Consider the following 19,869-nt stretch of genomic DNA (forward strand, 5'->3'; position numbering starts at 1 on the left):
CCCTGCAAGTCAGTTGTTATACTTTAAATGCTTTTGTTTACACAACTACGTATAGAAGTGACGACAAGCCGTTCTAGTTATACTCAGGAAATCCAGACAACGCTCCTCCCGACTCCAAGTACACTAATAATGCTGTAAATATTTTGCTTTACATTGGTTGCAGAAAGTTGCAGCTGTACTGCTTGTATTGCTGCTGTTGGCGTTCTGGCTGTTCTACTGGCAGTTGTCAGCTGTATAGCTATTTATCTATTTCTACTGCTGTTGAGGTTATTGTGAATATAGTCTGCGTTATACGGCCGGGCTAATTGTACTTTGTAGAGGAAGAAAGGAAATGGAGAAAGTTAAGAGTAAAACTGAAAGCGTTGAAATGCAAATGCATCCCAGCCCATTATATGAGTCATCAAAGAATCCTCATCACGTGCAGGCAAAAGATGCGGCACCAGAGTACGCCTCCATATCAGAGGCTAAGAAGTGACAAGGTGTTGTTGCTTAATTTAGCTGCTGCCTTTACTTTTTAGTTTTTGCAGTTTTTGACTTTAGATTACCTTAAAAATTCTTTTTCATCATTAGAATTTACAGAAGTACTGTAGACTACTGTCTTTACGTTTTTGTAGTTTGCAGGAATTTTATAGAATTTGGTTCATACTACTCGCGTTAGTAGACTTACGTTAAAACAAATTTGCATTGTGACAGACAAATTGATTCCTGGATCTAGCTTATTTTCACCGAAACTGACATGCAGACGATGAGTTTTTCGTATGACGCAGCAGTTCACTGCACTGCTTCTTCTTCTATCAGATAAAAGAAACATACAGTGGTTTGACTGTAGAAATTGCTCATCAAGCTAAAAAGTTTTTGTCTACGAGAGCCTTTTATATAAACGCCAAGGCAGTTTTGTTTCGAAACTGGCAGTGTATCTAAATTGTATTTCTAAACATCGGGTATTTCAATAGGTTTTGTCAAACTTGCCATTACGGGCGACTTTGGACAAGTCTGATGATTAGCCCTATAAATGCATCACTGGATGGCAAAGTTTACCTGTGTCTTATAATACTTTCAACTCTCCGTATTCAACAAAGTGGCTTAGCAAATTGGTGAGCGGCCTTAGTTTGACAAGTCTCACTGTATCAAATCGATTCCAAGATCTTCCGGTACTCTCTGTAATTCCACCGTCTGGAGAGAATTTCATCGTGACCATAGGCACGTAATTTCTAATTAAAATCAACGTCATTCAGGGAGATGCTGTAGTGAACTTGACAAAAGACGGTGATTTGGTGCCGCTCAATGGCACAGGAAAGCTCTACGAGCACAATGTACGTCAGGTGAAGGCTTCAACAAATAGTACATACGTCGCTATTGGTGACAATGATGTTGGCTATCATGAAGTCGGTTTCAAATTATTGGCATTTTGTAAGCATCGCGCAATACAGATGAAGACATGTGTTCATGTAAGTTTGTACAGATCTTGGCAATGCATGCAGAGTGCAGCGTTGTGGCCAATTCTATGGTTCGTGGAACTGTTACCTGCACAATCAAGTCTTTCCCACTGGTGGAGAAAGCCACTTCTTGTGAAAATCAACGCGTTGAGTTAACGTGGAAAGAAATAGAACGTGCAGACGTGCTAGGAGTGCCTAAATATAAAGCAGAAGCACTTATCACTAACATAAATGTGTCAATATTTACAGGAATATCATGCCGCTTAATCGCTACCGACAGGCATGGGCAGTTCAATGAAACTCTGAGAGAAGGTTGATGTCCTATATCGTCTCCTTATTACGTGCTAAGAATGCTGTTTCCAATGCTATGACGACTGCTGTAAAATTATATTGAACGACTCACATACTGCGAAAACAAAAATTCGTTTAGGTAGTGAAGAATCTGATGAACAAAACCAGACGTCTTCTCCACAGTGAGATTTTCTATTGCAGGCTATATTGTATGTGCACTTTCAATTGTGTGCTTTCTGCTAGAAAAACTTTGATAATGACAATCAAGAAAATGTCGTTACACTTCATCCAAGCCCACTCTATCAAGCTTCCTCTGAAATGACCCAGCGTGCTGGCAAGGATACTGTTGGCACGCCTGAATATGCTACCATTTCAGAGGCAATGTAGCGCCTTCAAGTTTGTGATTTATTCTTCTTGTTGTTTGCCTGATTAGTACAGTCCTTAGTATACACCAGAGACTGTTGTTTGATGGTAGAATGAGAGCTGTTGATTACATTTATCTAGCTGTGCTATAGGAATATTCGATCAAGCAATTGATTAGGAATGCATCAAATCTCAAGCAGACTGTGTAGTACACACATGTAACTTCTTTGACTCAAATAATACTCAAAGACTGAATGTATTGTAGTAGCTTCGTTGACTACTCGAGCACGTGTGTCAATACACACACGCACAGGAGTGACGTAGTGTGACGCTTGAACTAGAGGTTGGTGCTACCACTGTGGCATCATCGCCAGTTCCGCAATTCAAAATAGAACCTGCACCTCGTGGCACATGGCAAAACAGTGTCTTACGCTACGACCACTGCCTCTACTCTTGCTCCAATAAGCCCCTCGCATTGCAAGTAAGGTTTACTTTTCGTGTATGAAGCGGATGAAGAGACCCAGACCCATCGCCTTACCATGACGCCACAACAGAAGCGTGGGCGACCCCACGCTCCCGTAGTACTGTACTACATGCAGCGTGATTCACGCCTCCAAGAGCCCCATTTACATTTCCAAAAGCGGACTGCGCCGATTCACCTTCTTTTCCTTCGTTTCCACCTCCCAGATGGACAGTAGAAATTGAAGAAACGTTGCTAAGGGTGCCTAACAACGTTAAGAGATAGTCGCAGCTGTTCGCCGTCAAGCTATATCCAGCGCATCTTCATCATTTCCGGTGAAAAAAAAAAGAGGATGCGGTCCCCTTGCGGCCCGCGAGCCTACATCTCCCCGCCCAAGCCGAAGCGCCTTTATAGACCGGTGATATCCCCCTAAATCGATAGTCTCACTAGAGACGCCGTCCCAAGCATGCAAGCCCTCCTTCTCCTCCTTGCACCCTACGCTCTCCTACCCGCCGTCTCCACGCAAATCTACCGCGCAGCCAACTCGACATCGCCCTGCAATCCGCGCTGGGAATTCGACTGCAATGCGCCCGCCGCCCAAACGCCCTCATCACCGTGCATCCCACTCTCGTGGCGATGCGACGACGAACTGGACTGCGACACGGGCGCCGACGAGTCCGACTGCATCTCGCCGACCCTCCACTTCGAATCGGTGACCGAATCGAGCGTCGACGTCGTCATAACGCCGCCGCCAAACGACTCCTCAGCGATACGACGTCACGGAACGGATTTTACAGAGTTACTGTCATCTAAAGAGAATTTAGGCCCGTATCACATACCATATGGTTTTAGTTCTCACTGAAATGAGTTTCATTGGAGCAAATCGAATGAACCGACGCTTCGAAACGTCGGTTTTCCCCAAAGGGGCCCCAAATTGCTAGCACTCGCGGAACGTCATCTGCCTTGTACGTTCAGCGTGCTACGTCGGTTGCTTGGACGAAGAACCTTCCTTTCGTGAATAAAAAGCCAAAGAATTCTATCACGTGACATGTTTGAATCAAGCCCCGTACATCTTCAGACACAGACTGACCAAGGATTGTAGAGACAATCCTTGGACTGACTAAGGAGGTCCTCTTCTTGAAGTTCTTGATCGTATCGTATCGCTCATCCAAAAGCAAAGATATCTATGCTGGCTTCAGTTATGATAACTTGATGCTCACCGTTGTCAGCATTCTACAGTAGCCTTGGTAGCAATAATTCTAGCAATTCGCCTATTTCGATTTGTACTGAGATTACTGCAAATAGTCTGCATTCTAAACTTACCAAATCGTGCCTTTTAGAAGAAGAAATGAATCAGAGAAAAGTAAAAGAGAGCGTAAAAATCCAGTCCGACTCATATTTTATTATACGCGTCGACAAAGAACCCTCGTCACGTGCGGGAAAAATTAACAGAGTATCATAGTTCATAGATGTTCCTGAGGTTTACAGACGGCCGTATATACAAGACAACATTTAATACGAGTTCAGTTCACACACTTGAAAGTCACGAATGATAGATTTATACGCTGGTGGATTATCATAATATGGCCTGCCGCTACAGCAGTCATTGCAGCAGTTGCATATATTTATGCTCTTGGAATCTAAACACAGAAGTATCGTGTAGTCAGTATTTAATCTCTGGTGTAGTATATATATAATATAAGGCAGTACGCGTGATTTTACTACTGACCGCGACAAAGTCGATACGAACAATATATCACACTAAGCCTTAAAGGACAATAATAAGAAAAAGACTGCCGCCACCAGCGCTAGCGCTGATAATAATGATTTTCATAGTATTAGTCTCTATATAAAACGATGTCAGATTAATAAACTTATAAATAAATGTTTAGATCAATGTCAACGACACTGACCTTTCGTCGACTTTATTAGTGAAGAAGACTCACGTCCTTGAATTAATGCGACTTGGACGGATGTTCTCCAATAAGGACTTGTATCAAACATGGCTGGAACCGTGTACGTGCTGTTGCACATGAAAGATGCAACAAAAGACTTGATTGTCAACTTCGTGGCCCTGCGTTCCGATGTGACGTCGAAATATGTATGCGAAGACTGTTCAGCAGCATCAAGATCAAAATTGGTTCCGTTTGCAAGGGTGATGTTCCAAGAGAAAAGTGAGGCGTTTCTGCTCTCCGACGGAGTTAGACGATATTCAAGACGAAGCGGGTTTCCATCCAAGGCGTAGAACGTCGCGTCTTCATCGTGAGGAACGTCGTACGAAAGAGAAACGCCCACTGAACTTATTGAAAGATCGAACGAGCAAGAATTTTTGCAACACGGCTTGCCGTTGTTTCGAGTCAACTGATGTGAGCATGCCGAAGGTGACGTTAGGGATCCGATCGTTCAAGCAACCGTGGCAGACTGCTGGAGCTAAAGCGGCTGTGCGCTTGTGCGCTGGAGGCTATAGCTCGTGCTTGCATCTATTTATTGATCAACTCGTCTGCTGATTAGTCAGTCTTCGTAAACACCGGTCAGACTCAGAGCAGACTGATAAGGCATGTAAGAGATCTTGCACTAGGCGTTCGCAAAGGTAGGTCTGCAAAATAATAAGCCTATGACGCGTGGGTTAGTTAATTATCAGGAACGTCGTACAAAAGGGAAGTCGAACTGACTCTTTTTTTGCGTGGGTCTAGCAAGGCCATCTCGTGATTACATTTACATATTGATCCAACTCGTCTGCTAAGGTATTTCACTCAAAATGATTAGATTAATTTATTTTGCCTTGTTTTTAGGTTTTCACATTTGTAGTGCCAGCATAAAGCCCTGCTGAGAAGCTTTGCACACATAGACGCAATGGAAGACTACATCAGGAAGCCTTGATTACTAATGGACCCAGTACGTCCCGATTCGTTGCAAGGCTGTCGTGAAAAAACGAGCATTCAGTGAGCATTGAAGAGACGCAGTCTGACTCTGTGATTTCGTCCACGGGTTCAACAGAACTATCACCTAAAAGATTTATGATCATCTTCTTCTCATCAGCGAATCGACGACGTCGCGGCACGGATTCTAAAATCCGCGGCCACTGTAAAACAGAGTCGCTGCCTTCAAAGAGAGTTTAGTCTTGGATCGCTGGTTCTAGTTCTTACTGAAATGAGTTTCATTGGAGCAAATCGAATGAGCTGATGCTTCGAAACATCGGTTTTCCGAAAAGGAGCCCCGGAACGCAATACGTTTTAGCTTGCCACGGCGGTTGTTTGGACGAAGCAACTTCTTCTCGTGTGTAAAAAAGCTATCACGTGACACGTTTGATTCTAAGCGACCTCCCGTACTATTTCTTTCTTGTACAGACACAGAATGTCCGACTCGGGAGATCCTCTTCCTGGTGCCGTGCCTGATTGAAAGTGGAGCTGGAGGCCGACGCCCTTATCGTAATCACCCATCCGAAAACTACAAAATGGGAATGAAAACACCGAAACAGTGAGACGTTTGACTGACGCATACTAGCAAACAAAAAATGACTTTTCAAGAAAACACATCCAAAAACACTGAATTCAAGTTTAACGCGAGATTCTACTAGTACCGGTATTTCTTTTGAGCCAAGTCAGTATAAGTCACGACCGACTTTTCAGCCTAGAAATAGAATATCATATTTTAATTGCTTACTAGACCCAAGGGGAGGCTGCTTCCAATTAATCCGTGCACATGCATGATCCATGCCAAGCATTCATGCACAAGCAAACACAACAGCTGTAACATCACCTCCACATTTACACTATATTTCAACTCAAATATACAGTAGAGAGTCACACAAAACAACCGTACTACTCCTCACGAACACAATGCTTTACTTTCTTCTTCTTGTCTACTTGGGCGTAGACATCGCCACCTGTAGGAGCTTGCTGGGCTTCTATCTTCTTCAACTTCTTTGACATGTCAGGTTTAGCATACTCTTCCTTTGGGACTGACCTGTGAGCTGCCTTGGACTTCTTTTCTTTTGTATCTGGCACACTATAGGGCTCAACTTCATCATTTTTTGAAGAGGATGCTGCTGCTGTGGCTCCTGCAGAAATTGCATTTGACTCAGCCTCTTCCGTTTCCCTACATGATGTAGCCTATAAATCACACAAGAAAGAGATTAGAGACGTTCATGCATACGCAGAAAACATGCTGACTTTCTTGTGTCTGTCAGCTTCGTCACTGCTTGAAAAAGCTTACTAAAAATATGTACAAGCAGATACCGCTGTTCATACCTGTTGTTGCAACAGTTGTTGCAACAATCGTTGCAACTGTTGTTGCAACAATCGTTGCAACAAATGCAAGAGTCATTGCCTAAAGAAATTACACTAATTAATGTGTATTATATTGTAAGTACTGTAGTACGTACTTTTGCAGAGTTTTCTGAGAGCCAAGTAAGAAATAACTGCAATCACAAGGGCACCAACAAAAAGACCAATGAAAAGAGGAGAACTTTCTATAAGCCAATATCAGTCAGAAATTAGATTGGTAATCTTATATAGATTATTTAATTAATAAAACCTGTCAACGTTGCTTACCTGTTATTGGCCTTGGTAAAGGAGATGGACCTACAGAGATTATTTATTTTCACAAAGCTATACAGCTGTGCTTACACAAAAAGGAGATGTTTTCATCATATGACTTCGTCTCAAAGTCGTTGCTAACACTCAGAGTGCACAAATGCTTAGTGTTACATATGTCGTCTGCTCCATCTACGATGAAAGTCTTGTTCACTTGAAAAAGTCTGTCTTCATCTATGTTTCCAATTTTGTTCTTGGTTCCATAAACCATTTTTGCGAGAGCAGCTCAATGTTGCAGACGCGTCTGGAAAGAGACTAAACGGGCAGTTCACAATTGCCTTTGTTTTCTGTATAATTGATGTGCAGCTTCCTCTCTTTTCTAGGCCTGTCAGTACCACAACAGTATGACAAATAATTAGGTTAAAAAATTAGACAATTACCAATATTCTGGACTGTGTAATTCATACTAAAGCTCCCCACAGCATTACTGGCCAGAAAGACGTAATTTGACCGAGTCACTGTGACGACAAATTTATACAAGCCGGACGAAATCATCTCCGAAGTAAAAAGAGTTCCTGTTGGTAGTAAACTTATCTGAGAGCTAGAAACTCCGACAGTCATGTTGACGATGATGATAACAGAACCCTCAGCAAAGTTGCGAACAGTCTCTGCGATGATAAATTTTGGAATTTCTAAAAAGTGAATTAATAATTAATCATGTCGAAGTAATTGATTACTTAATAACAACGCTGTGTACGCTTACGTTCTTGCACTAGCGTGACTTGGGCGGATGGTTTTACAAGAGGACTTGTGTCGAAAAGAGCTATAGCTCGATACGTGCTGTCCCACAAGAAAGCTGCATCAAAAGATTTTATTGTCAACGTCGTAGACCTATGTCCCGACGTGACGCTAAAATGCAAAGACCGTCTTGCTGCATTTAGTTCAAAAGTGGTTCCGTTTGCGAGGAAGACGCTCCAAAAAAGTATTGTGTAGTTTCTTGTTTCTGACGGAGGAAGTTGGTATCTCAGACGGAGAGGCTCTCCGTCCAAAGCGTAAAACGTCACGACTCGATCATCAGGAACGTCGTACGAAAGGGAAACGACCGTTGAAACTGTTGAAAGCACGAGCAAAAGCAGCATATCGGTAGTAGGTTTCATGGCGTATTGTTGGTCGTTCTCCGGGTATCGAGAAGAGACTGCCCAACCAGAGACGAGCTGATTGCATACATAGAAGGAACTCCCCCCGAACCAACCGAACCAATTACAGTAGGCTAAGTACTATGATGTCGTTGGTGACTTTGCTGTCACAAAACAGCTGCCCCACAATTTCATCCAACTGCCAAGAAGGGCCTGATCGAGGCTTGGTGAGCAAGTGCTAGTTCGAAGTAGGCACGCCGACGGAGTATATATAGGCAGAATGCAGAGCGAGAGTCTGACCTAATTGCTCATTATTCAGTCTCCGTCGATCATAATGATGATTTATCGACACGTATTGCTCCGCGGTCCCCTTAGTCTTAGTTATTACTTGTGCGGCAGCTTCGTTGCCCCATTCTGATTCTATCGCGAAAAGCAAGAACTACGCGTGTCATACACACCCGCTCGGTGGCGTTAATTAACACGCGCGCGCAATAGGGCAAAGGAATGACGAAGTTGGAACTCCCCGCTGTGGTATCATCGCCAGTTCCGGAATCTAAAATACACCTCGTGGCGCACAGCGAAACAAAGTCTTACGCTACGATCGCATCTCCTCTTGCTCTATCTCCCCTTGCTCCAATAAGAAGCCTTTTGTATTGCAATTAAGGTTTACTTTTCGTGTATGAAGCGGATAAAGAGACCCATCGCCTTACCATGACGCCACAACAGAAGCGTGGGCGACCCCACGCGTACGTAGTACACTACATGCAGCGTGATTCAAGAGCCCGATTTACATTTCCTAAAGCGGATTGCACGGATTTTTTTCTTTTCCTTCGCTTCCACCTCCCAGATGGACAGTAGAAATTGAAGAAACGTTGCTAAGGGCGCCTAACAACGTAAAGAGATAGCCGCAGCTGTTCCCCGTCAAGCTATATCTAGCGCATCTTCATCATTTCCGGTGAAAAAAGAGGATGCGGTCCCCTTGCGGGCCGCGAGCCTACATCTCCCCGCCCAAGCCGAAGCGTCTTTATAGACCGGTGATATCCCCCCTAAATCGATAATCTCACTAGAGACGCCGTCCCAAGCATGCAAACCCTCCTTCTCCTCCTTGCACCCTACGCTCTCCTCCCCGCCGTCTCCACGCAAATCTACCGCGCAGCCAACTCGACATCGACCTGCAATCCGCGCTGGGAATTCGACTGCAATGCGCCCGCCGCCCAAACGCCCTCATCACCGTGCATCCCACTCTCGTGGCGATGCGACGACGAACTGGACTGCGACACGGGCGCCGACGAATCCAACTGCGCCTCGCCGACCCTCCACTTCGAATCGGTGACCGAATCGAGCGTCGACGTCGTCATAACGCCGCCGCCAAACGACTCGCCACCGATCACCGAGTACGAAATCCGATACTACAAAACGTCGGACTCGACGACGATCGAACCGAAAAAAATCACCGTACCCTATCCGGCAACGGAGAACCCAACCTACGTCCCTCTAACCCAACTCGAAACCGATACGACCTATCGGGTCGAAGTCGTCGCCGCCACGACTCGAGGCGGAGACGAATCGAAAGGGAAAACGGTCGACGGCGTCGTATCGACGACGACGACGACGTCCGGCGACGAAACGAACGAGACATGTCGACTGACGGTATCGATCGACGAATCGACGATCGATTGGAACTACGAGTGTCTCGACGCGCCCGTCCACGTTTTCATAGCGGAAGTTGTCCGGACGACGACGCCGTCCTATCGGCGAATCGTAATAGGGAAAGAACAACCGTGGAGTCTAAGTATCGATGGAATGTCTCTGGATACGACTACGACAACGGACGATTATAGCGTTCGAATTACGGCTGTCACTGCGAGCACGTTGGTTCGGTCCGCGCGATATCCCGTGACGTCACGGGGTATCAAAGTCGAAGAAGTTTCGAGCAAAGGTCGGCGGCGACGATGAATTTTTGAGCTTGTTCGTTTATCTCTTGTTTGTATTTCTCTTCTTTTAGCTCCTCTTGGTTTGGTAATTGGAATTGCGGTCGTTGGGGGCGTGGTCGCTATTGTGTCGACTCTTCTTCTCTGTACCTTCAGGTGCGCTCCTCCGGCGAGAGTCTGCCTAGAGGAGTTGCGATTTAATGAGTCTTGTGTTTAGGTTGCATCAAAAGTCGAAGGCCTGGGACGCGAGGAAACTGTCCAAGGTTAGCGTCGACGATTGCCGGCAAGAGAGTCGCGTATAGAAGTAGAAGACGAGACGAACGCGTGTCTGTAAAGAAACAAAACGTTATTTTAATGTAAATGAATGATATTTGGTTCCGAAGTACGTACAAATCTGCGACAAATGTGCCAACATTGTATTCGTGACGTGCGCTAAAAGGTTGACGTTCCGTCGGTTCCGTCAGATTTCCTGCTCGCGGACATATTTGATATGACGAAACAAATTGATAAGGATTCTTCTCGGAACCCGTAAGTGTGCCACGAAGCTTCTGAAGCAAAAGATTTCATCTTCTTCTGCAGCAGCCCCGATATCCACCTAAGGGACTCGGACAGACATTATACGTAGCCTTTAGTCTCATCGAGTGTTTACCCACTTAAATCTAAGTGGTCCTATACCCCCTTATGCGAGTTCAGGTTCCATGTGGCTGCGGTGCTCGAAAGAGGTCACGGTTTCATCTAGTCACAGCGATATCTCTGATTCTTCTCGCTGGCACATGGTGCTGGATCCGCTCGCTGCGAATTTCATGTGAAGACTCGCGAGGGACGACTACTGGCAGGACTCCACGAACCGGATCTGTTTTCATGGCTCATTGCACCAATAGAACAAAACGACTAATACCAGCAAAGAAGACTGCTATCGAGGTAAAGCAGTCAGAATCTTTAGAAGTGAGAGGGGACTGGGAATACAACGTTGCACGTGTACACGTAATATTCACACTCCACAGCTTTCGTTTGTTCATTTCTGTATTCAAACGAAAACTTTTCATATTATTATAGGAAGCCCAATCGAAGCGCAAATCAGCGCTAAAACGTCTGTGTGCCGCACGCCAACTATCGCTCAACGCGCTCACCAGCAAAGAACGGCACCTTTTACTGAGAAACATCATCGTCAGTGACGAGCGAAAACTCCTCTACTGCTGCATTCCCCACGTGGCGTGTCCCACGTGGAACGACATCCTAAAGAAGCACTCGAACGAGTCCAAGCTCAAGGTTCTGGTCAGTTACTCGCCTGATCAAATCGAACGTCGTCTGAGGACGTACTATAGTTTCACGTTCGTTCGTCATCCACTCGCACGTTTGGTCGCCGCCTATCGAAAGAATTTCGTCAACGGAACGAAATCAGCTTTAGCAAAGGAGATCATTAAAAGATATCGAAATGATCCAAAAGCAGAAAAGAGTGGCGTTACATTTGAGGAATTCGTTCGCTTTTTGTTGGAAGCGAGTGTTTGGGCAATGGATCGTCACTGGCAGCCTTCCTATCTCATCTGCCAGCCGTGCATCGTTTCGTATAATTTTATCGGTTCCTTTGAGTCGTTGGAAGATGAATCGAACTACGTTTTGGAAAGAAGGGGAGCTAGGGAACGGTGGCCCACTGGAATGCGATTCAATGACACGGCGATGAAGCAGGACCTAGAAAATATGTATAAAGGGCTAAGCTCTGATCTTGTAAGGGAACTTGTAGGAAAGTATCACTTGGATTTTTCACTCTTTGGCTACGATTTTGGTCAATATTTGTAAATAACAAGAATCATACCTTGAAATTAGGTTCTGTTGGTTTTTCGTTTGCAGGAAGCAGAAGGATGTTATGCGTTTCTTGTAGTTTTGAAGATGGTCTGCCCACCTCTATCACACTCGTCGTCATCTCGACAGCGATTATATGAAAGCTTCCTGGACCGTCACAGAAAGGTGCCAGTACTACATGTAAACATGAATACAGTAGTACGATGTTTTCAACTGGAAGAGCGCCAGAACGGCTCGAGAAAAGCATTTCTTGTCCGAAAATGGCTTGACAACAGAAAGGCAGACGCAGCTCAAGAAGCGGAAAAGAAGATTGCGGAGATATGTAATAGCAAATATGTTAAATCTGCATGTCATTGCTAGACGAATACGACAAAGTCGGTCGGATAGAACAATTCGATTTAATTAAGTGCAAAACCGTGGTAAACAGGACACTTTTGCTACGGTATATGAACTGGATGCAGAGTTGCTGTTGGAAATTTAGCAACGCGCTCTCCAGTCACTCCTCCAGTTTCTCCTAGCTTCTCCTCCAGTACGTCACTCCTCCAGCTTCTCCAGTTACTCCTCCCCTATTTTTAGCCAATCAGAAATTGGAATGCTGGTTGCTGATGTCCGATTGGTCAACTTTACTTCAGCTGACCAGCATCGGCGACGTGGTTGCTCTCGATTCGCACTGCAACTCGCAAATCCCGATTAGCCACACCCAATTAGCAAGCGTCCACGATTTCCTCATCTAGGTAACCGTGCAAAGTAAAACCATGCCTAAAAACCATCTCGCTTCTACAAATGGTTTTCTATAAAAGGCAGTGCGTTTCTATCTGTGTTATAAGCGATCACTCTATACTCTATACTAGTACATATAGCTTGCTCCCACAGTACTAAATTTAGTACCTGAGTCTGCAGAAGGACAGCCAAAGTCTTGGGTCGGACTGTAGAATTGGGAATTCCCGCCCCCCGAACTGCCCGAACAAACTTCTTGTGTCGGGAGTTCCCCTTGTGGTCGGGAGTTCCCCTTGTGGTCGGGAATTCCCCTTGCCGCGCGTGGGCGCGACACAACCTGTACAGAGTGCACCTCTTCCTTGTTTTCATAGGAGCCAGTGCTTCAATGGCTTGCGTTCGCACACGAAAAAGAGGTTTAGCATGCAAAACTCCGCACATGACGTGTCTTGTCCTTCATTTACTTTGCGTATTTGTCATTAGATGCAGAGCCATTTTTGTCTGAAGAAGACGTCAAGCGTTTAGGACGTCGCGTTCAAAACGAAAAAAGGCATGTTCAAATACTAGCAGTCGGACAAACGGGTATGGGAAAGACAACGACTGTGAATCGAACAGTTGGCACTATGACTCCAGTAAGCTGTTCTGGAGACGGGGTAGGTATACTTATACTGTAAATGAGGAGTGCTAATCAGATTTGAGACTTTTCTAGTCTACAACAAAAGCAGTACATACCTACACTCGCAGCGCGCTGTTGGCGGCGAACGACATCGTCCCGTTTCAACTAAGTTTTACTGATACCCCAGGCCTCGGCGACAGCGAGAAAAAATTTTCAGACAACGACATCTGCTTCACAATAAAAGAATCCATTAGAAGCGATGCCGCTGTGTTTATTTTGTACTTTATTAAAGCTGGAGAAAAACAGAACGGCAGGCACATTACGGCTATTAAGGAGCTTGAGAAAGCGACAGGAAGAAAAATTGATGCCGTCGTTTTGACAAATGCATCAAAATTGCCAGATTTTGGTGAATGTTCGGGGAAGCCTGTCAAAGACACTTTCGACGAATTACGCCAAGAATTGCTTTCACGGTGGACTACGAAAGGACTTCGGCGTGAATTCGAAGAATACCTACATGAGGAAGAGGAAACAAGCTGTCTTCAGGATACTAGGAAGTTTGACAAAAAAGCTGACGGAAGTCCATGGACTAATAAAATGAAAAGGCTTGTCATTCAAATGTACTATCGTCAAAAGAATCGTCATGGATTCAAAATGTGGTTTCGGAAATGCCTTAACAGACCGCATGATCAACTTATTCCTGTTTTGAAGATTGAAAACAGTATTGAGCTTGATGAACGCGGAAAGTACGTGAAACAATAGTCCTTGTGCTTTGAATTCCATAGTACAGTACTTGTTTAGATTTGGCATGCTCCAGTTTCACACAAAACTTGCTGAAGTTTTTGGACAAAGATCCTCTTTCTACAGTCATGTTTTTGTTCTAATGACGACGAAAGTTGTTACTGAAAGGGCGACAGTGTTAGATCAAACTGTATGTACTAAGCTACAGATGATTTTGCCAAAAGACAAACTTTGTTTCGATGAAGGTCATTCAAGTTTGCCCCCAGCAGGAAGAAAAGAAGTTTACTAAGAAAAAAATTGAGGTTAATGTTGAGCATTCGCTAGTTAGAATTAATGATTCTATCAGTAAAGAACTAATTAGTTAGTAGATAATTATTTATTGTAAAAGGTAAGCTTAGTCTAGCTTGTGAATTTGCTTTTTGGAATAGGCAGTGGAAGACGAATCATCAGAGTCGACAAAAAATGCAAGAGAAGAATCGAATAAAGGTGCGCTTAGTAATAAGAACCACTTCACGCATATACAATAGAAAGACTCGCAAGCCGCATGCAGTTGTCTTGTAAATCGATCAGAGCAAATCACCTATCTTTTTAGGACTATTCTTGGACTGGATCGATGAAACGGCTACAAAAGCTGGCGAAAAGATTTTTGAGGCTGGCATAACGGTTTTTGAGTCTATCAAAATGGCTCTTAAGTTTGGCAAAAAGCTGTTTGAGACTTTCGTATGAGACTTTTCATGGAAGCTGACTCTACGTAGCTGCATGCGTAGTTGGAATTTTTTGGTACATCGAGTAGCAGATTTTGTTTGTGAAGGTGCACATACGGTAAATTTACAATTGCTGGTCTATATAACCAGGCTATATTATAGTTCTTCTATCTTCATAATGATCAACTCGTCTGTTTGGTTGAGCACACAATGCCATTCGACGTCTCAGCTATAGTCTCCTTCCAAACCAATCCGAAACAAAGTTGTTTATGGAACTTCCTACAACGATTAGATTAATTTATTTCACAGTGCTTGAAGGTTTCCACAACGAGTGACTCTAGCTGTTGTCAAGAGAATGTACTTAGTTGAGCCTATATGAACGATTGTCTCTCAAATTGCAACTGTTCGTCCATCAACTATAAACCACGCATAAACAGTCATCAATCCTCCTTCTGACGATTTTTCTCGCCACTTAGACTACTAGGCAACTCCCCCAAGTTGGCAGCGTCTGAGTAATGATCGAAGTTGATTCTAAAAAGCATTGCACGTTATACTTGGAGGGAGGGAGGGAGGGAGGGAGGGAGAGTGACCGCCACTGGGAAAAATTGAAAGCGACCAAAATGAGTCTTTCGCTGAGAGGGAAAGCTAACAACTGCTTGGTTACGCGAAACAAGTCAAAGTTAAAACTTGAAATCAACTAAAACCTTCGTACGTGGGGCTGGAGCAGCCTCGTGATGGCATCTACATGTACATATCGACCAACTCATCAGCTGATTAGCCAGTTGTCTCGGTGCGTACCTCTGCATGTACGGCCAGTTTGCTGGTTGCATTAGCTGCACTTGAAGATATATCCCAGCGACGTTTCCTCAGTGTCAGTGACATTGACAACGAATTGAATTACGCGCGTATGTTAGCTCCGGTTGTCAAAGCATCAGCTCTTTTGCCTGTACCAGGTTTCGTGCTTCTCTAGCGTTCAGTGTACACATAAGAGGTTCAACAACAGCCTGAGGAGCAGCATTGTCTCTGCGCTTCCCAAACTAAGCAAGTATGTACCTTGTTTTAACCGGTCAAGTATAAGGATCTTAGTGAGGTGGGACAAATAAGGCACAATTAATCGTCACTCGGCAGACAACAACAACAACAGTAACATTTGAAATAGCGCCTCTGCTAGGAAACGAGCTGTTTTCATCCCGAACCAACCCCGAACCAAGTGCATGCACGACAAGGTCTGCACAGCGTGCACAAATTAATTCCACCCAGCAAAACTCCACGCCCAGCAACATGCATTCAAAGTAGCGTTTCTGCCTATTTACGTGAACTCACCCCGAACCACCCCGAACCAAGTTGATTGAGAATTTACCTAATTAGATTAAAAGCTAACCGGGGATTTCCAACCCCAATTAACTTTGCGATGTATTGAGCTACTTTGTTATAGGTGTGCTTCATCATGAACGATTTCAATGAAGACGCAAGTTCAGAGCCCCACAGCGTGTCAGGTAGAGCGAAGAGCCCCGCACCTGCTTCTTCTTTTTGCAGCGTGTTCACTAGATAAGCTTACTTTAGCGGGGAAGAGCAAGGAACTGTGCAATCTAGTGGTAGAACTAGACGAAATAATCAGCATTTCAGGCAGATATCAAAACAAATTTCGTCATTTCATGGTCTATTTTTGCAAAAAAAATAATATTGAATGGCTGCCTCAAATGGGCGACTCGCTTCAAGTTCTCACCGCTAGCGACCTTTTGTTTCTGGTGGAAACTAAACTTCCACGCCATGGGTGGGACGATACTAAAATAGCCGCATTATTGGGAAATGTGGCGAATAAAACCGGTTTGCCTGACATGCACGACAAGTTTCTGGACCTAAGGCAGGAGCTCTCCAGACCTAAGCCAGACAAAGGCGGCAATGTTGGTATGATTGCATAGACGTTTTGCGGAGACTCAATTTCCCTCTAAGCCGCGTGCATGAGTACGAAACCAAACTGCGCGCAAGTGTAATAATAACACGATAACTGGCATTTTTGGAGGGGAGGGGGAGGGGGAGGAGGGGAGGAGAAAGAATTTCCGCACAGTACCAACTGCAATTCTGCTCTTTAGATCCAGAAATAGATCGTGCAATTTCTTTCGTATGCGGCCAATTAGGTCGCGAATGGAAATTGTTTTTTGCACAATTGGGCCTTCAAAGCAGTCTTCTTGATGACTGTGATGAGGAAAAAAGCATTCCGTTGAAATGCTACAGAGCTTTTGACAAGTGGAAGACGATAAAAGGGAAAAGTGCAACAATTGACAAACTGCTGAGAGCATTGTGCGAATCTGAACGTTTGGGCACTGCAGAAGAATTAGTTGATAAATTAAGCTTGCCTGGTTCGTTTACAGCCATGGTAGAATAAATTCCTTCAGTAATCTTTTTTCAGGGTGCGGAAAAGTATTGGAATCATATCGACAGCAAGATGGGCCTCTATCCAGCAGGTACAGTGGATGGATATACGCATATACGCCACGTAGTAGCTTGCATTACCTGTCCGTTACTATAGCACTTCTCTGGACGACCAGTCGTCGTACTCGACTTTATCTTCTTCGCTTTCGTTTGAAGCGAAACAGATGGCAATATTTGAAGACCCCGCTTTGCCCGAAGATCACATACAGCAAGCAGAAAAGTGCGTTCCTTCAGAAAATAGGCACGTTCAAATATTAGCCGTTGGTCAAACGGGTATGGGAAAAACAAGATCTATGAATCGAACTTTTGGCACAATGGCTACAGAAGCCGTAGCTGGACAAGGGGTATGATCTGTGTAGCGAGGCCATACGCATGTGCACTAATTGCGTTTTCTAGTCCGTGACGGACAAGGTCACTACGTACACTCGCACACTACGAATAGGCGGCGGTGCCGTTCCGTTTCGACTTAGTTTTACTGACACGCCAGGTCTGGGCGACAGTGATGCTAGGTTTTCCGATAATGACATTTGCAAAGCTATAAAAAAGTCCATTAGACCTGATGCAGCCGTGTTTATTCTCTACTTCATTAAGAATGGAGAATCAAAAAACCAGAGGCACATTGCCGCAATTGAAAAGCTTGAAAAAGTGACCAAAAGACAAATAACTGCTGTAGTTATAACAAACGCAATGAAAATACCAGACTATGGCGAATGTTCAAAACTTCCTGTTGCTGAAACGTTTCAAAACTTACATGAAGAACTGGAGTTAGCATGGACACCGCGGTCTAAAACTAGTTTTGGACCAAAAAAAGGACTTCTGCCTGAATGCGTAGAATATCTTCAAATGTTGGAGGAAGACGAAACTGTTGATGAATTTGACAAACAACCTAACGGCGATCCTTGGCGTCGTAAGACGAAAAAACTTGTTGTTCAACTGTACTTCCGGAGAAAGATTCACCGTGAATTCAAGAATTGGTTTCGGAAACACCTAAACAGACCTAATCTTAGTGTTATCAAGATTGAGAACGACTCTGTTGAGTATGGAGATGAGCGGGGAAAGTACGTGAAGGAGTACGCATGCACTGTCTTTCTCTCTAGTTCCTTTTTAGATTCGGCCTCTTTCAGTTTCACACAAACCTTGGTCTACTTTTGAAAAACGAAACGCCTTACGCTTCACGGGTTTTTGCCCTGATGACTTTACATAAAGTTCAAGCCTTGACAAATAACCTAGAGCTTTCAGTATGTATTGGAAATTTGTTTTACCTAAAAAGTAATTTGTCAATGCAGGTTATCGGTGTCGGCTCTCAGACAAGTGATGCAATTTCAATTTTGGAAATACCGGTAGAGTTTAATATATAATTGCTCTGCACAGCAGCCATGCCTTTTGCAATATATAGGCGCCAGAAGATGATTCATCTACAGCAACAAGAATTGCAAGAGAAGAATCGAGTAGAGGTGTGTACAGTACAGACTACAGAATTAAATACTAAATATTAAGTTGGTCTTACTGTCTAACACGAGATCTTTGTAGGATTGTTGCAGTTGATCTGGGCCTATTTATCACGTTTCATCGTAAGTGAACGACCAGGCACATATTGTTATTATAGTAGGAATAAAAACTTTAGGGGTTGGTAAAAAAGGCAACCTACGGAAAGCCAATGTCCAGCCCTGCTCAGCACACAAAAATTCCTGTTTGAGTGCAACTTTTAGTCAAAAAAGTTTAACTTTGGTACAGCAGGCAGTTTGAATGGAATCTTGTAATCCAGGTAACCGCCAGGGACGACTGCTGCGAGCTCAGCTCCTTTGCAGTGTGGAAGATGAAGCAAATGTTTTGGGGAAAGAAGGGGAGCAAGTAAGTGAACGGTAGCTCAGTGGAATGCGGTTCAATAACATGGCGATGAAGCAGAACGTACAGTAGAAAATATGTATAAATTTTAATTAAAGGACTAAGTTCTGATCTTGTAATGGAACTTGTGGTATATATCACCTGGGCTTTTCGCTACGATTTCGTTCAATTTCTGTAAATAACAAGAATCGGACCTTGAAATTAGGTTCTATTGGCTTTGCGTTTGCAGAAAGCAGCTTGCTTGAACGTTATCTACCTGTAGGATGTTTTGAATGTCTTATAGCGTCTCGACGCCTCTTACTTGCTACTATCGCTCTTCGTCGCCTCGACAGCGATTGCTTACCGCCCGAATGCAATCCTTACAATCACTACATTGTATGCAGGCTCCGCTGGACGTCGCAGAAAGTCGCAAAACTCTTGAAGAGCGCGTGGTTTCTAGATGACGTAGCGTACGTTAAGGCGCCCGATGTCTTCAGGAAGAGCGCCAGAATGGCTCGAGAAAAGCATTTCTCTTGTCCAAGAATGGCTTGACAACGATACGAAGGCAGACGCAAACGATCTAGAAAAGCTCAAGAAGCTCTTGCTTGAAGGAAAAGGCAAGCACGGGTCTCGCTTTCAATTTCAATTTTCGTCCGATGGATGTTTTGTCCTCGGCGACTTTCTCCTTAGCCAAATCGTAGGTCTGTAGCTTCGTTTTCAACCCTGTGGGAAAATGGCTAATCCCATATCAAAGACAGCCGTGTAGAACAATCTGATTTGAGTGCAAAGCCGTGGAGACGACTAGCAAAACAGGGCGCTTTGCCACAGTATATGAAGCTCAGCTGGCCGGACGAAGAGTCGCTGTAAAAGTGCTCAATAAGAATAAAT

At 44.3% G+C, this 19,869-nt stretch overlaps 4 protein-coding genes and 1 long non-coding RNA gene across 12 annotated transcripts; 4 read left to right on the top strand and 1 right to left on the bottom strand.

Annotated features, from left to right (window-relative positions):
• The first annotated feature begins 2,900 nt into the window (after positions 1-2,900).
• On the top strand, positions 2,901-6,027 carry LOC136192294 (uncharacterized). Its single transcript, XR_010671127.1, has 2 exons — positions 2,901-5,140; positions 5,192-6,027. It is a non-coding gene; the product is annotated as an uncharacterized lncRNA (long non-coding RNA).
• Positions 6,028-6,035: 8 nt separating this feature from the next.
• Positions 6,036-10,474, bottom strand: LOC136192132 (uncharacterized). Of its 2 annotated transcripts, none has more exons than XM_065980759.1 (9): positions 7,849-10,474; positions 7,526-7,777; positions 7,179-7,470; positions 7,104-7,133; positions 6,935-7,021; positions 6,801-6,879; positions 6,723-6,747; positions 6,399-6,662; positions 6,036-6,180 (listed from the first exon to the last, which is right to left on the bottom strand). In XM_065980759.1, exons 3-9 carry the CDS (start codon positions 7,354-7,356, stop codon positions 6,124-6,126), a joined length of 720 nt encoding a protein of 239 aa, XP_065836831.1. In that variant the 5' UTR covers positions 7,357-7,470; positions 7,526-7,777; positions 7,849-10,474; the 3' UTR covers positions 6,036-6,123. The 2 variants fall into 2 exon arrangements, with proteins under 2 accessions (XP_065836831.1, XP_065836756.1); XM_065980684.1 differs by having other exon boundaries at positions 6,723-6,750.
• Positions 8,800-11,958, top strand: LOC136191948 (carbohydrate sulfotransferase 14-like). Of its 3 annotated transcripts, none has more exons than XM_065980490.1 (4): positions 8,800-10,160; positions 10,227-10,308; positions 10,370-11,097; positions 11,209-11,958. In XM_065980490.1, exons 3-4 carry the CDS (start codon positions 10,834-10,836, stop codon positions 11,947-11,949), a joined length of 1,005 nt encoding a protein of 334 aa, XP_065836562.1. In that variant the 5' UTR covers positions 8,800-10,160; positions 10,227-10,308; positions 10,370-10,833; the 3' UTR covers positions 11,950-11,958. The 3 variants fall into 3 exon arrangements, with proteins under 3 accessions (XP_065836562.1, XP_065836642.1, XP_065836484.1); XM_065980570.1 differs by having other exon boundaries at positions 8,801-10,160; positions 10,370-11,073; XM_065980412.1 differs by lacking the exon at positions 11,209-11,958 and having other exon boundaries at positions 9,215-10,160; positions 10,370-10,571.
• Positions 11,959-12,591: 633 nt separating this feature from the next.
• Positions 12,592-14,906, top strand: LOC136187648 (uncharacterized). Of its 2 annotated transcripts, XM_065975290.1 has the most exons (8): positions 12,592-12,686; positions 13,041-13,082; positions 13,150-13,319; positions 13,376-14,025; positions 14,081-14,210; positions 14,266-14,322; positions 14,449-14,506; positions 14,613-14,906. In XM_065975290.1, exons 2-8 carry the CDS (start codon positions 13,055-13,057, stop codon positions 14,744-14,746), a joined length of 1,227 nt encoding a protein of 408 aa, XP_065831362.1. In that variant the 5' UTR covers positions 12,592-12,686; positions 13,041-13,054; the 3' UTR covers positions 14,747-14,906. The 2 variants fall into 2 exon arrangements, with proteins under 2 accessions (XP_065831362.1, XP_065831371.1); XM_065975299.1 differs by having other exon boundaries at positions 12,611-13,082.
• A 580-nt stretch (positions 14,907-15,486) lies between these two features.
• Positions 15,487-19,196, top strand: LOC136185257 (uncharacterized). 4 transcript variants are annotated; one of them, XM_065972360.1, is made up of 13 exons: positions 15,487-15,629; positions 15,695-15,769; positions 16,160-16,220; positions 16,273-16,632; positions 16,818-17,084; positions 17,135-17,189; positions 17,255-17,501; positions 17,554-18,215; positions 18,266-18,395; positions 18,444-18,497; positions 18,554-18,611; positions 18,688-18,728; positions 18,782-19,196. In XM_065972360.1, the coding sequence occupies exons 3-13, from the start codon at positions 16,172-16,174 to the stop codon at positions 18,851-18,853; spliced, it is 1,995 nt and encodes a 664-aa protein (XP_065828432.1). In that variant the 5' UTR covers positions 15,487-15,629; positions 15,695-15,769; positions 16,160-16,171; the 3' UTR covers positions 18,854-19,196. The 4 variants fall into 4 exon arrangements, with proteins under 4 accessions (XP_065828432.1, XP_065828441.1, XP_065828445.1 ...); XM_065972369.1 differs by having other exon boundaries at positions 15,519-15,769; XM_065972373.1 differs by lacking the exons at positions 15,487-15,629; positions 15,695-15,769 and adding an exon at positions 15,778-15,950 and having other exon boundaries at positions 18,767-19,196.
• The last annotated feature ends 673 nt before the right edge of the window (positions 19,197-19,869 follow it).

The sequence above is a fragment of the Oscarella lobularis genome, chromosome 1 (assembly GCF_947507565.1).
Source record: "Oscarella lobularis chromosome 1, ooOscLobu1.1, whole genome shotgun sequence".
Lineage (NCBI taxonomy): Eukaryota > Metazoa > Porifera > Homoscleromorpha > Homosclerophorida > Oscarellidae > Oscarella > Oscarella lobularis.

Bases quoted from the DNA above. Each gene is read 5' to 3' on its own strand.
- LOC136192132 (XM_065980684.1), bottom strand. From the start codon at position 7,356: ATGGTTTATGGAACCAAGAACAAAATTGGAAACATAGATGAAGACAGA. The intron at 6,663-6,722 runs GTCAGCATGTTT...TGTGATTTATAG, and splicing joins AAGCTGACAGACACAAGAAA to GCTACATCATGTAGGGAAAC. The intron at 6,181-6,398 runs GTAAAGCATTGT...TTCTATTTCTAG, and splicing joins AAGTAGACAAGAAGAAGAAA to GCTGAAAAGTCGGTCGTGAC.
- LOC136191948 (XM_065980412.1), top strand. From the start codon at position 9,305: ATGCAAACCCTCCTTCTCCTCCTTGCACCCTACGCTCTCCTCCCCGCC. The intron at 10,161-10,226 runs GTCGGCGGCGAC...CTCTTCTTTTAG, and splicing joins CGAAGAAGTTTCGAGCAAAG to CTCCTCTTGGTTTGGTAATT. The intron at 10,309-10,369 runs GTGCGCTCCTCC...TCTTGTGTTTAG, and splicing joins CTTCTTCTCTGTACCTTCAG to GTTGCATCAAAAGTCGAAGG.
- LOC136187648 (XM_065975290.1), top strand. From the start codon at position 13,055: ATGGCTTGCGTTCGCACACGAAAAAGAG. The intron at 14,211-14,265 runs GTATGTACTAAG...GTTTCGATGAAG, and splicing joins CGACAGTGTTAGATCAAACT to GTCATTCAAGTTTGCCCCCA. The intron at 14,507-14,612 runs GTGCGCTTAGTA...CTATCTTTTTAG, and splicing joins AAGAGAAGAATCGAATAAAG to GACTATTCTTGGACTGGATC.
- LOC136185257 (XM_065972351.1), top strand. The intron at 17,190-17,254 runs GTACAGTGGATG...CCGTTACTATAG, and splicing joins GATGGGCCTCTATCCAGCAG to CACTTCTCTGGACGACCAGT. The intron at 18,612-18,687 runs GTGTGTACAGTA...AGATCTTTGTAG, and splicing joins AAGAGAAGAATCGAGTAGAG to GATTGTTGCAGTTGATCTGG.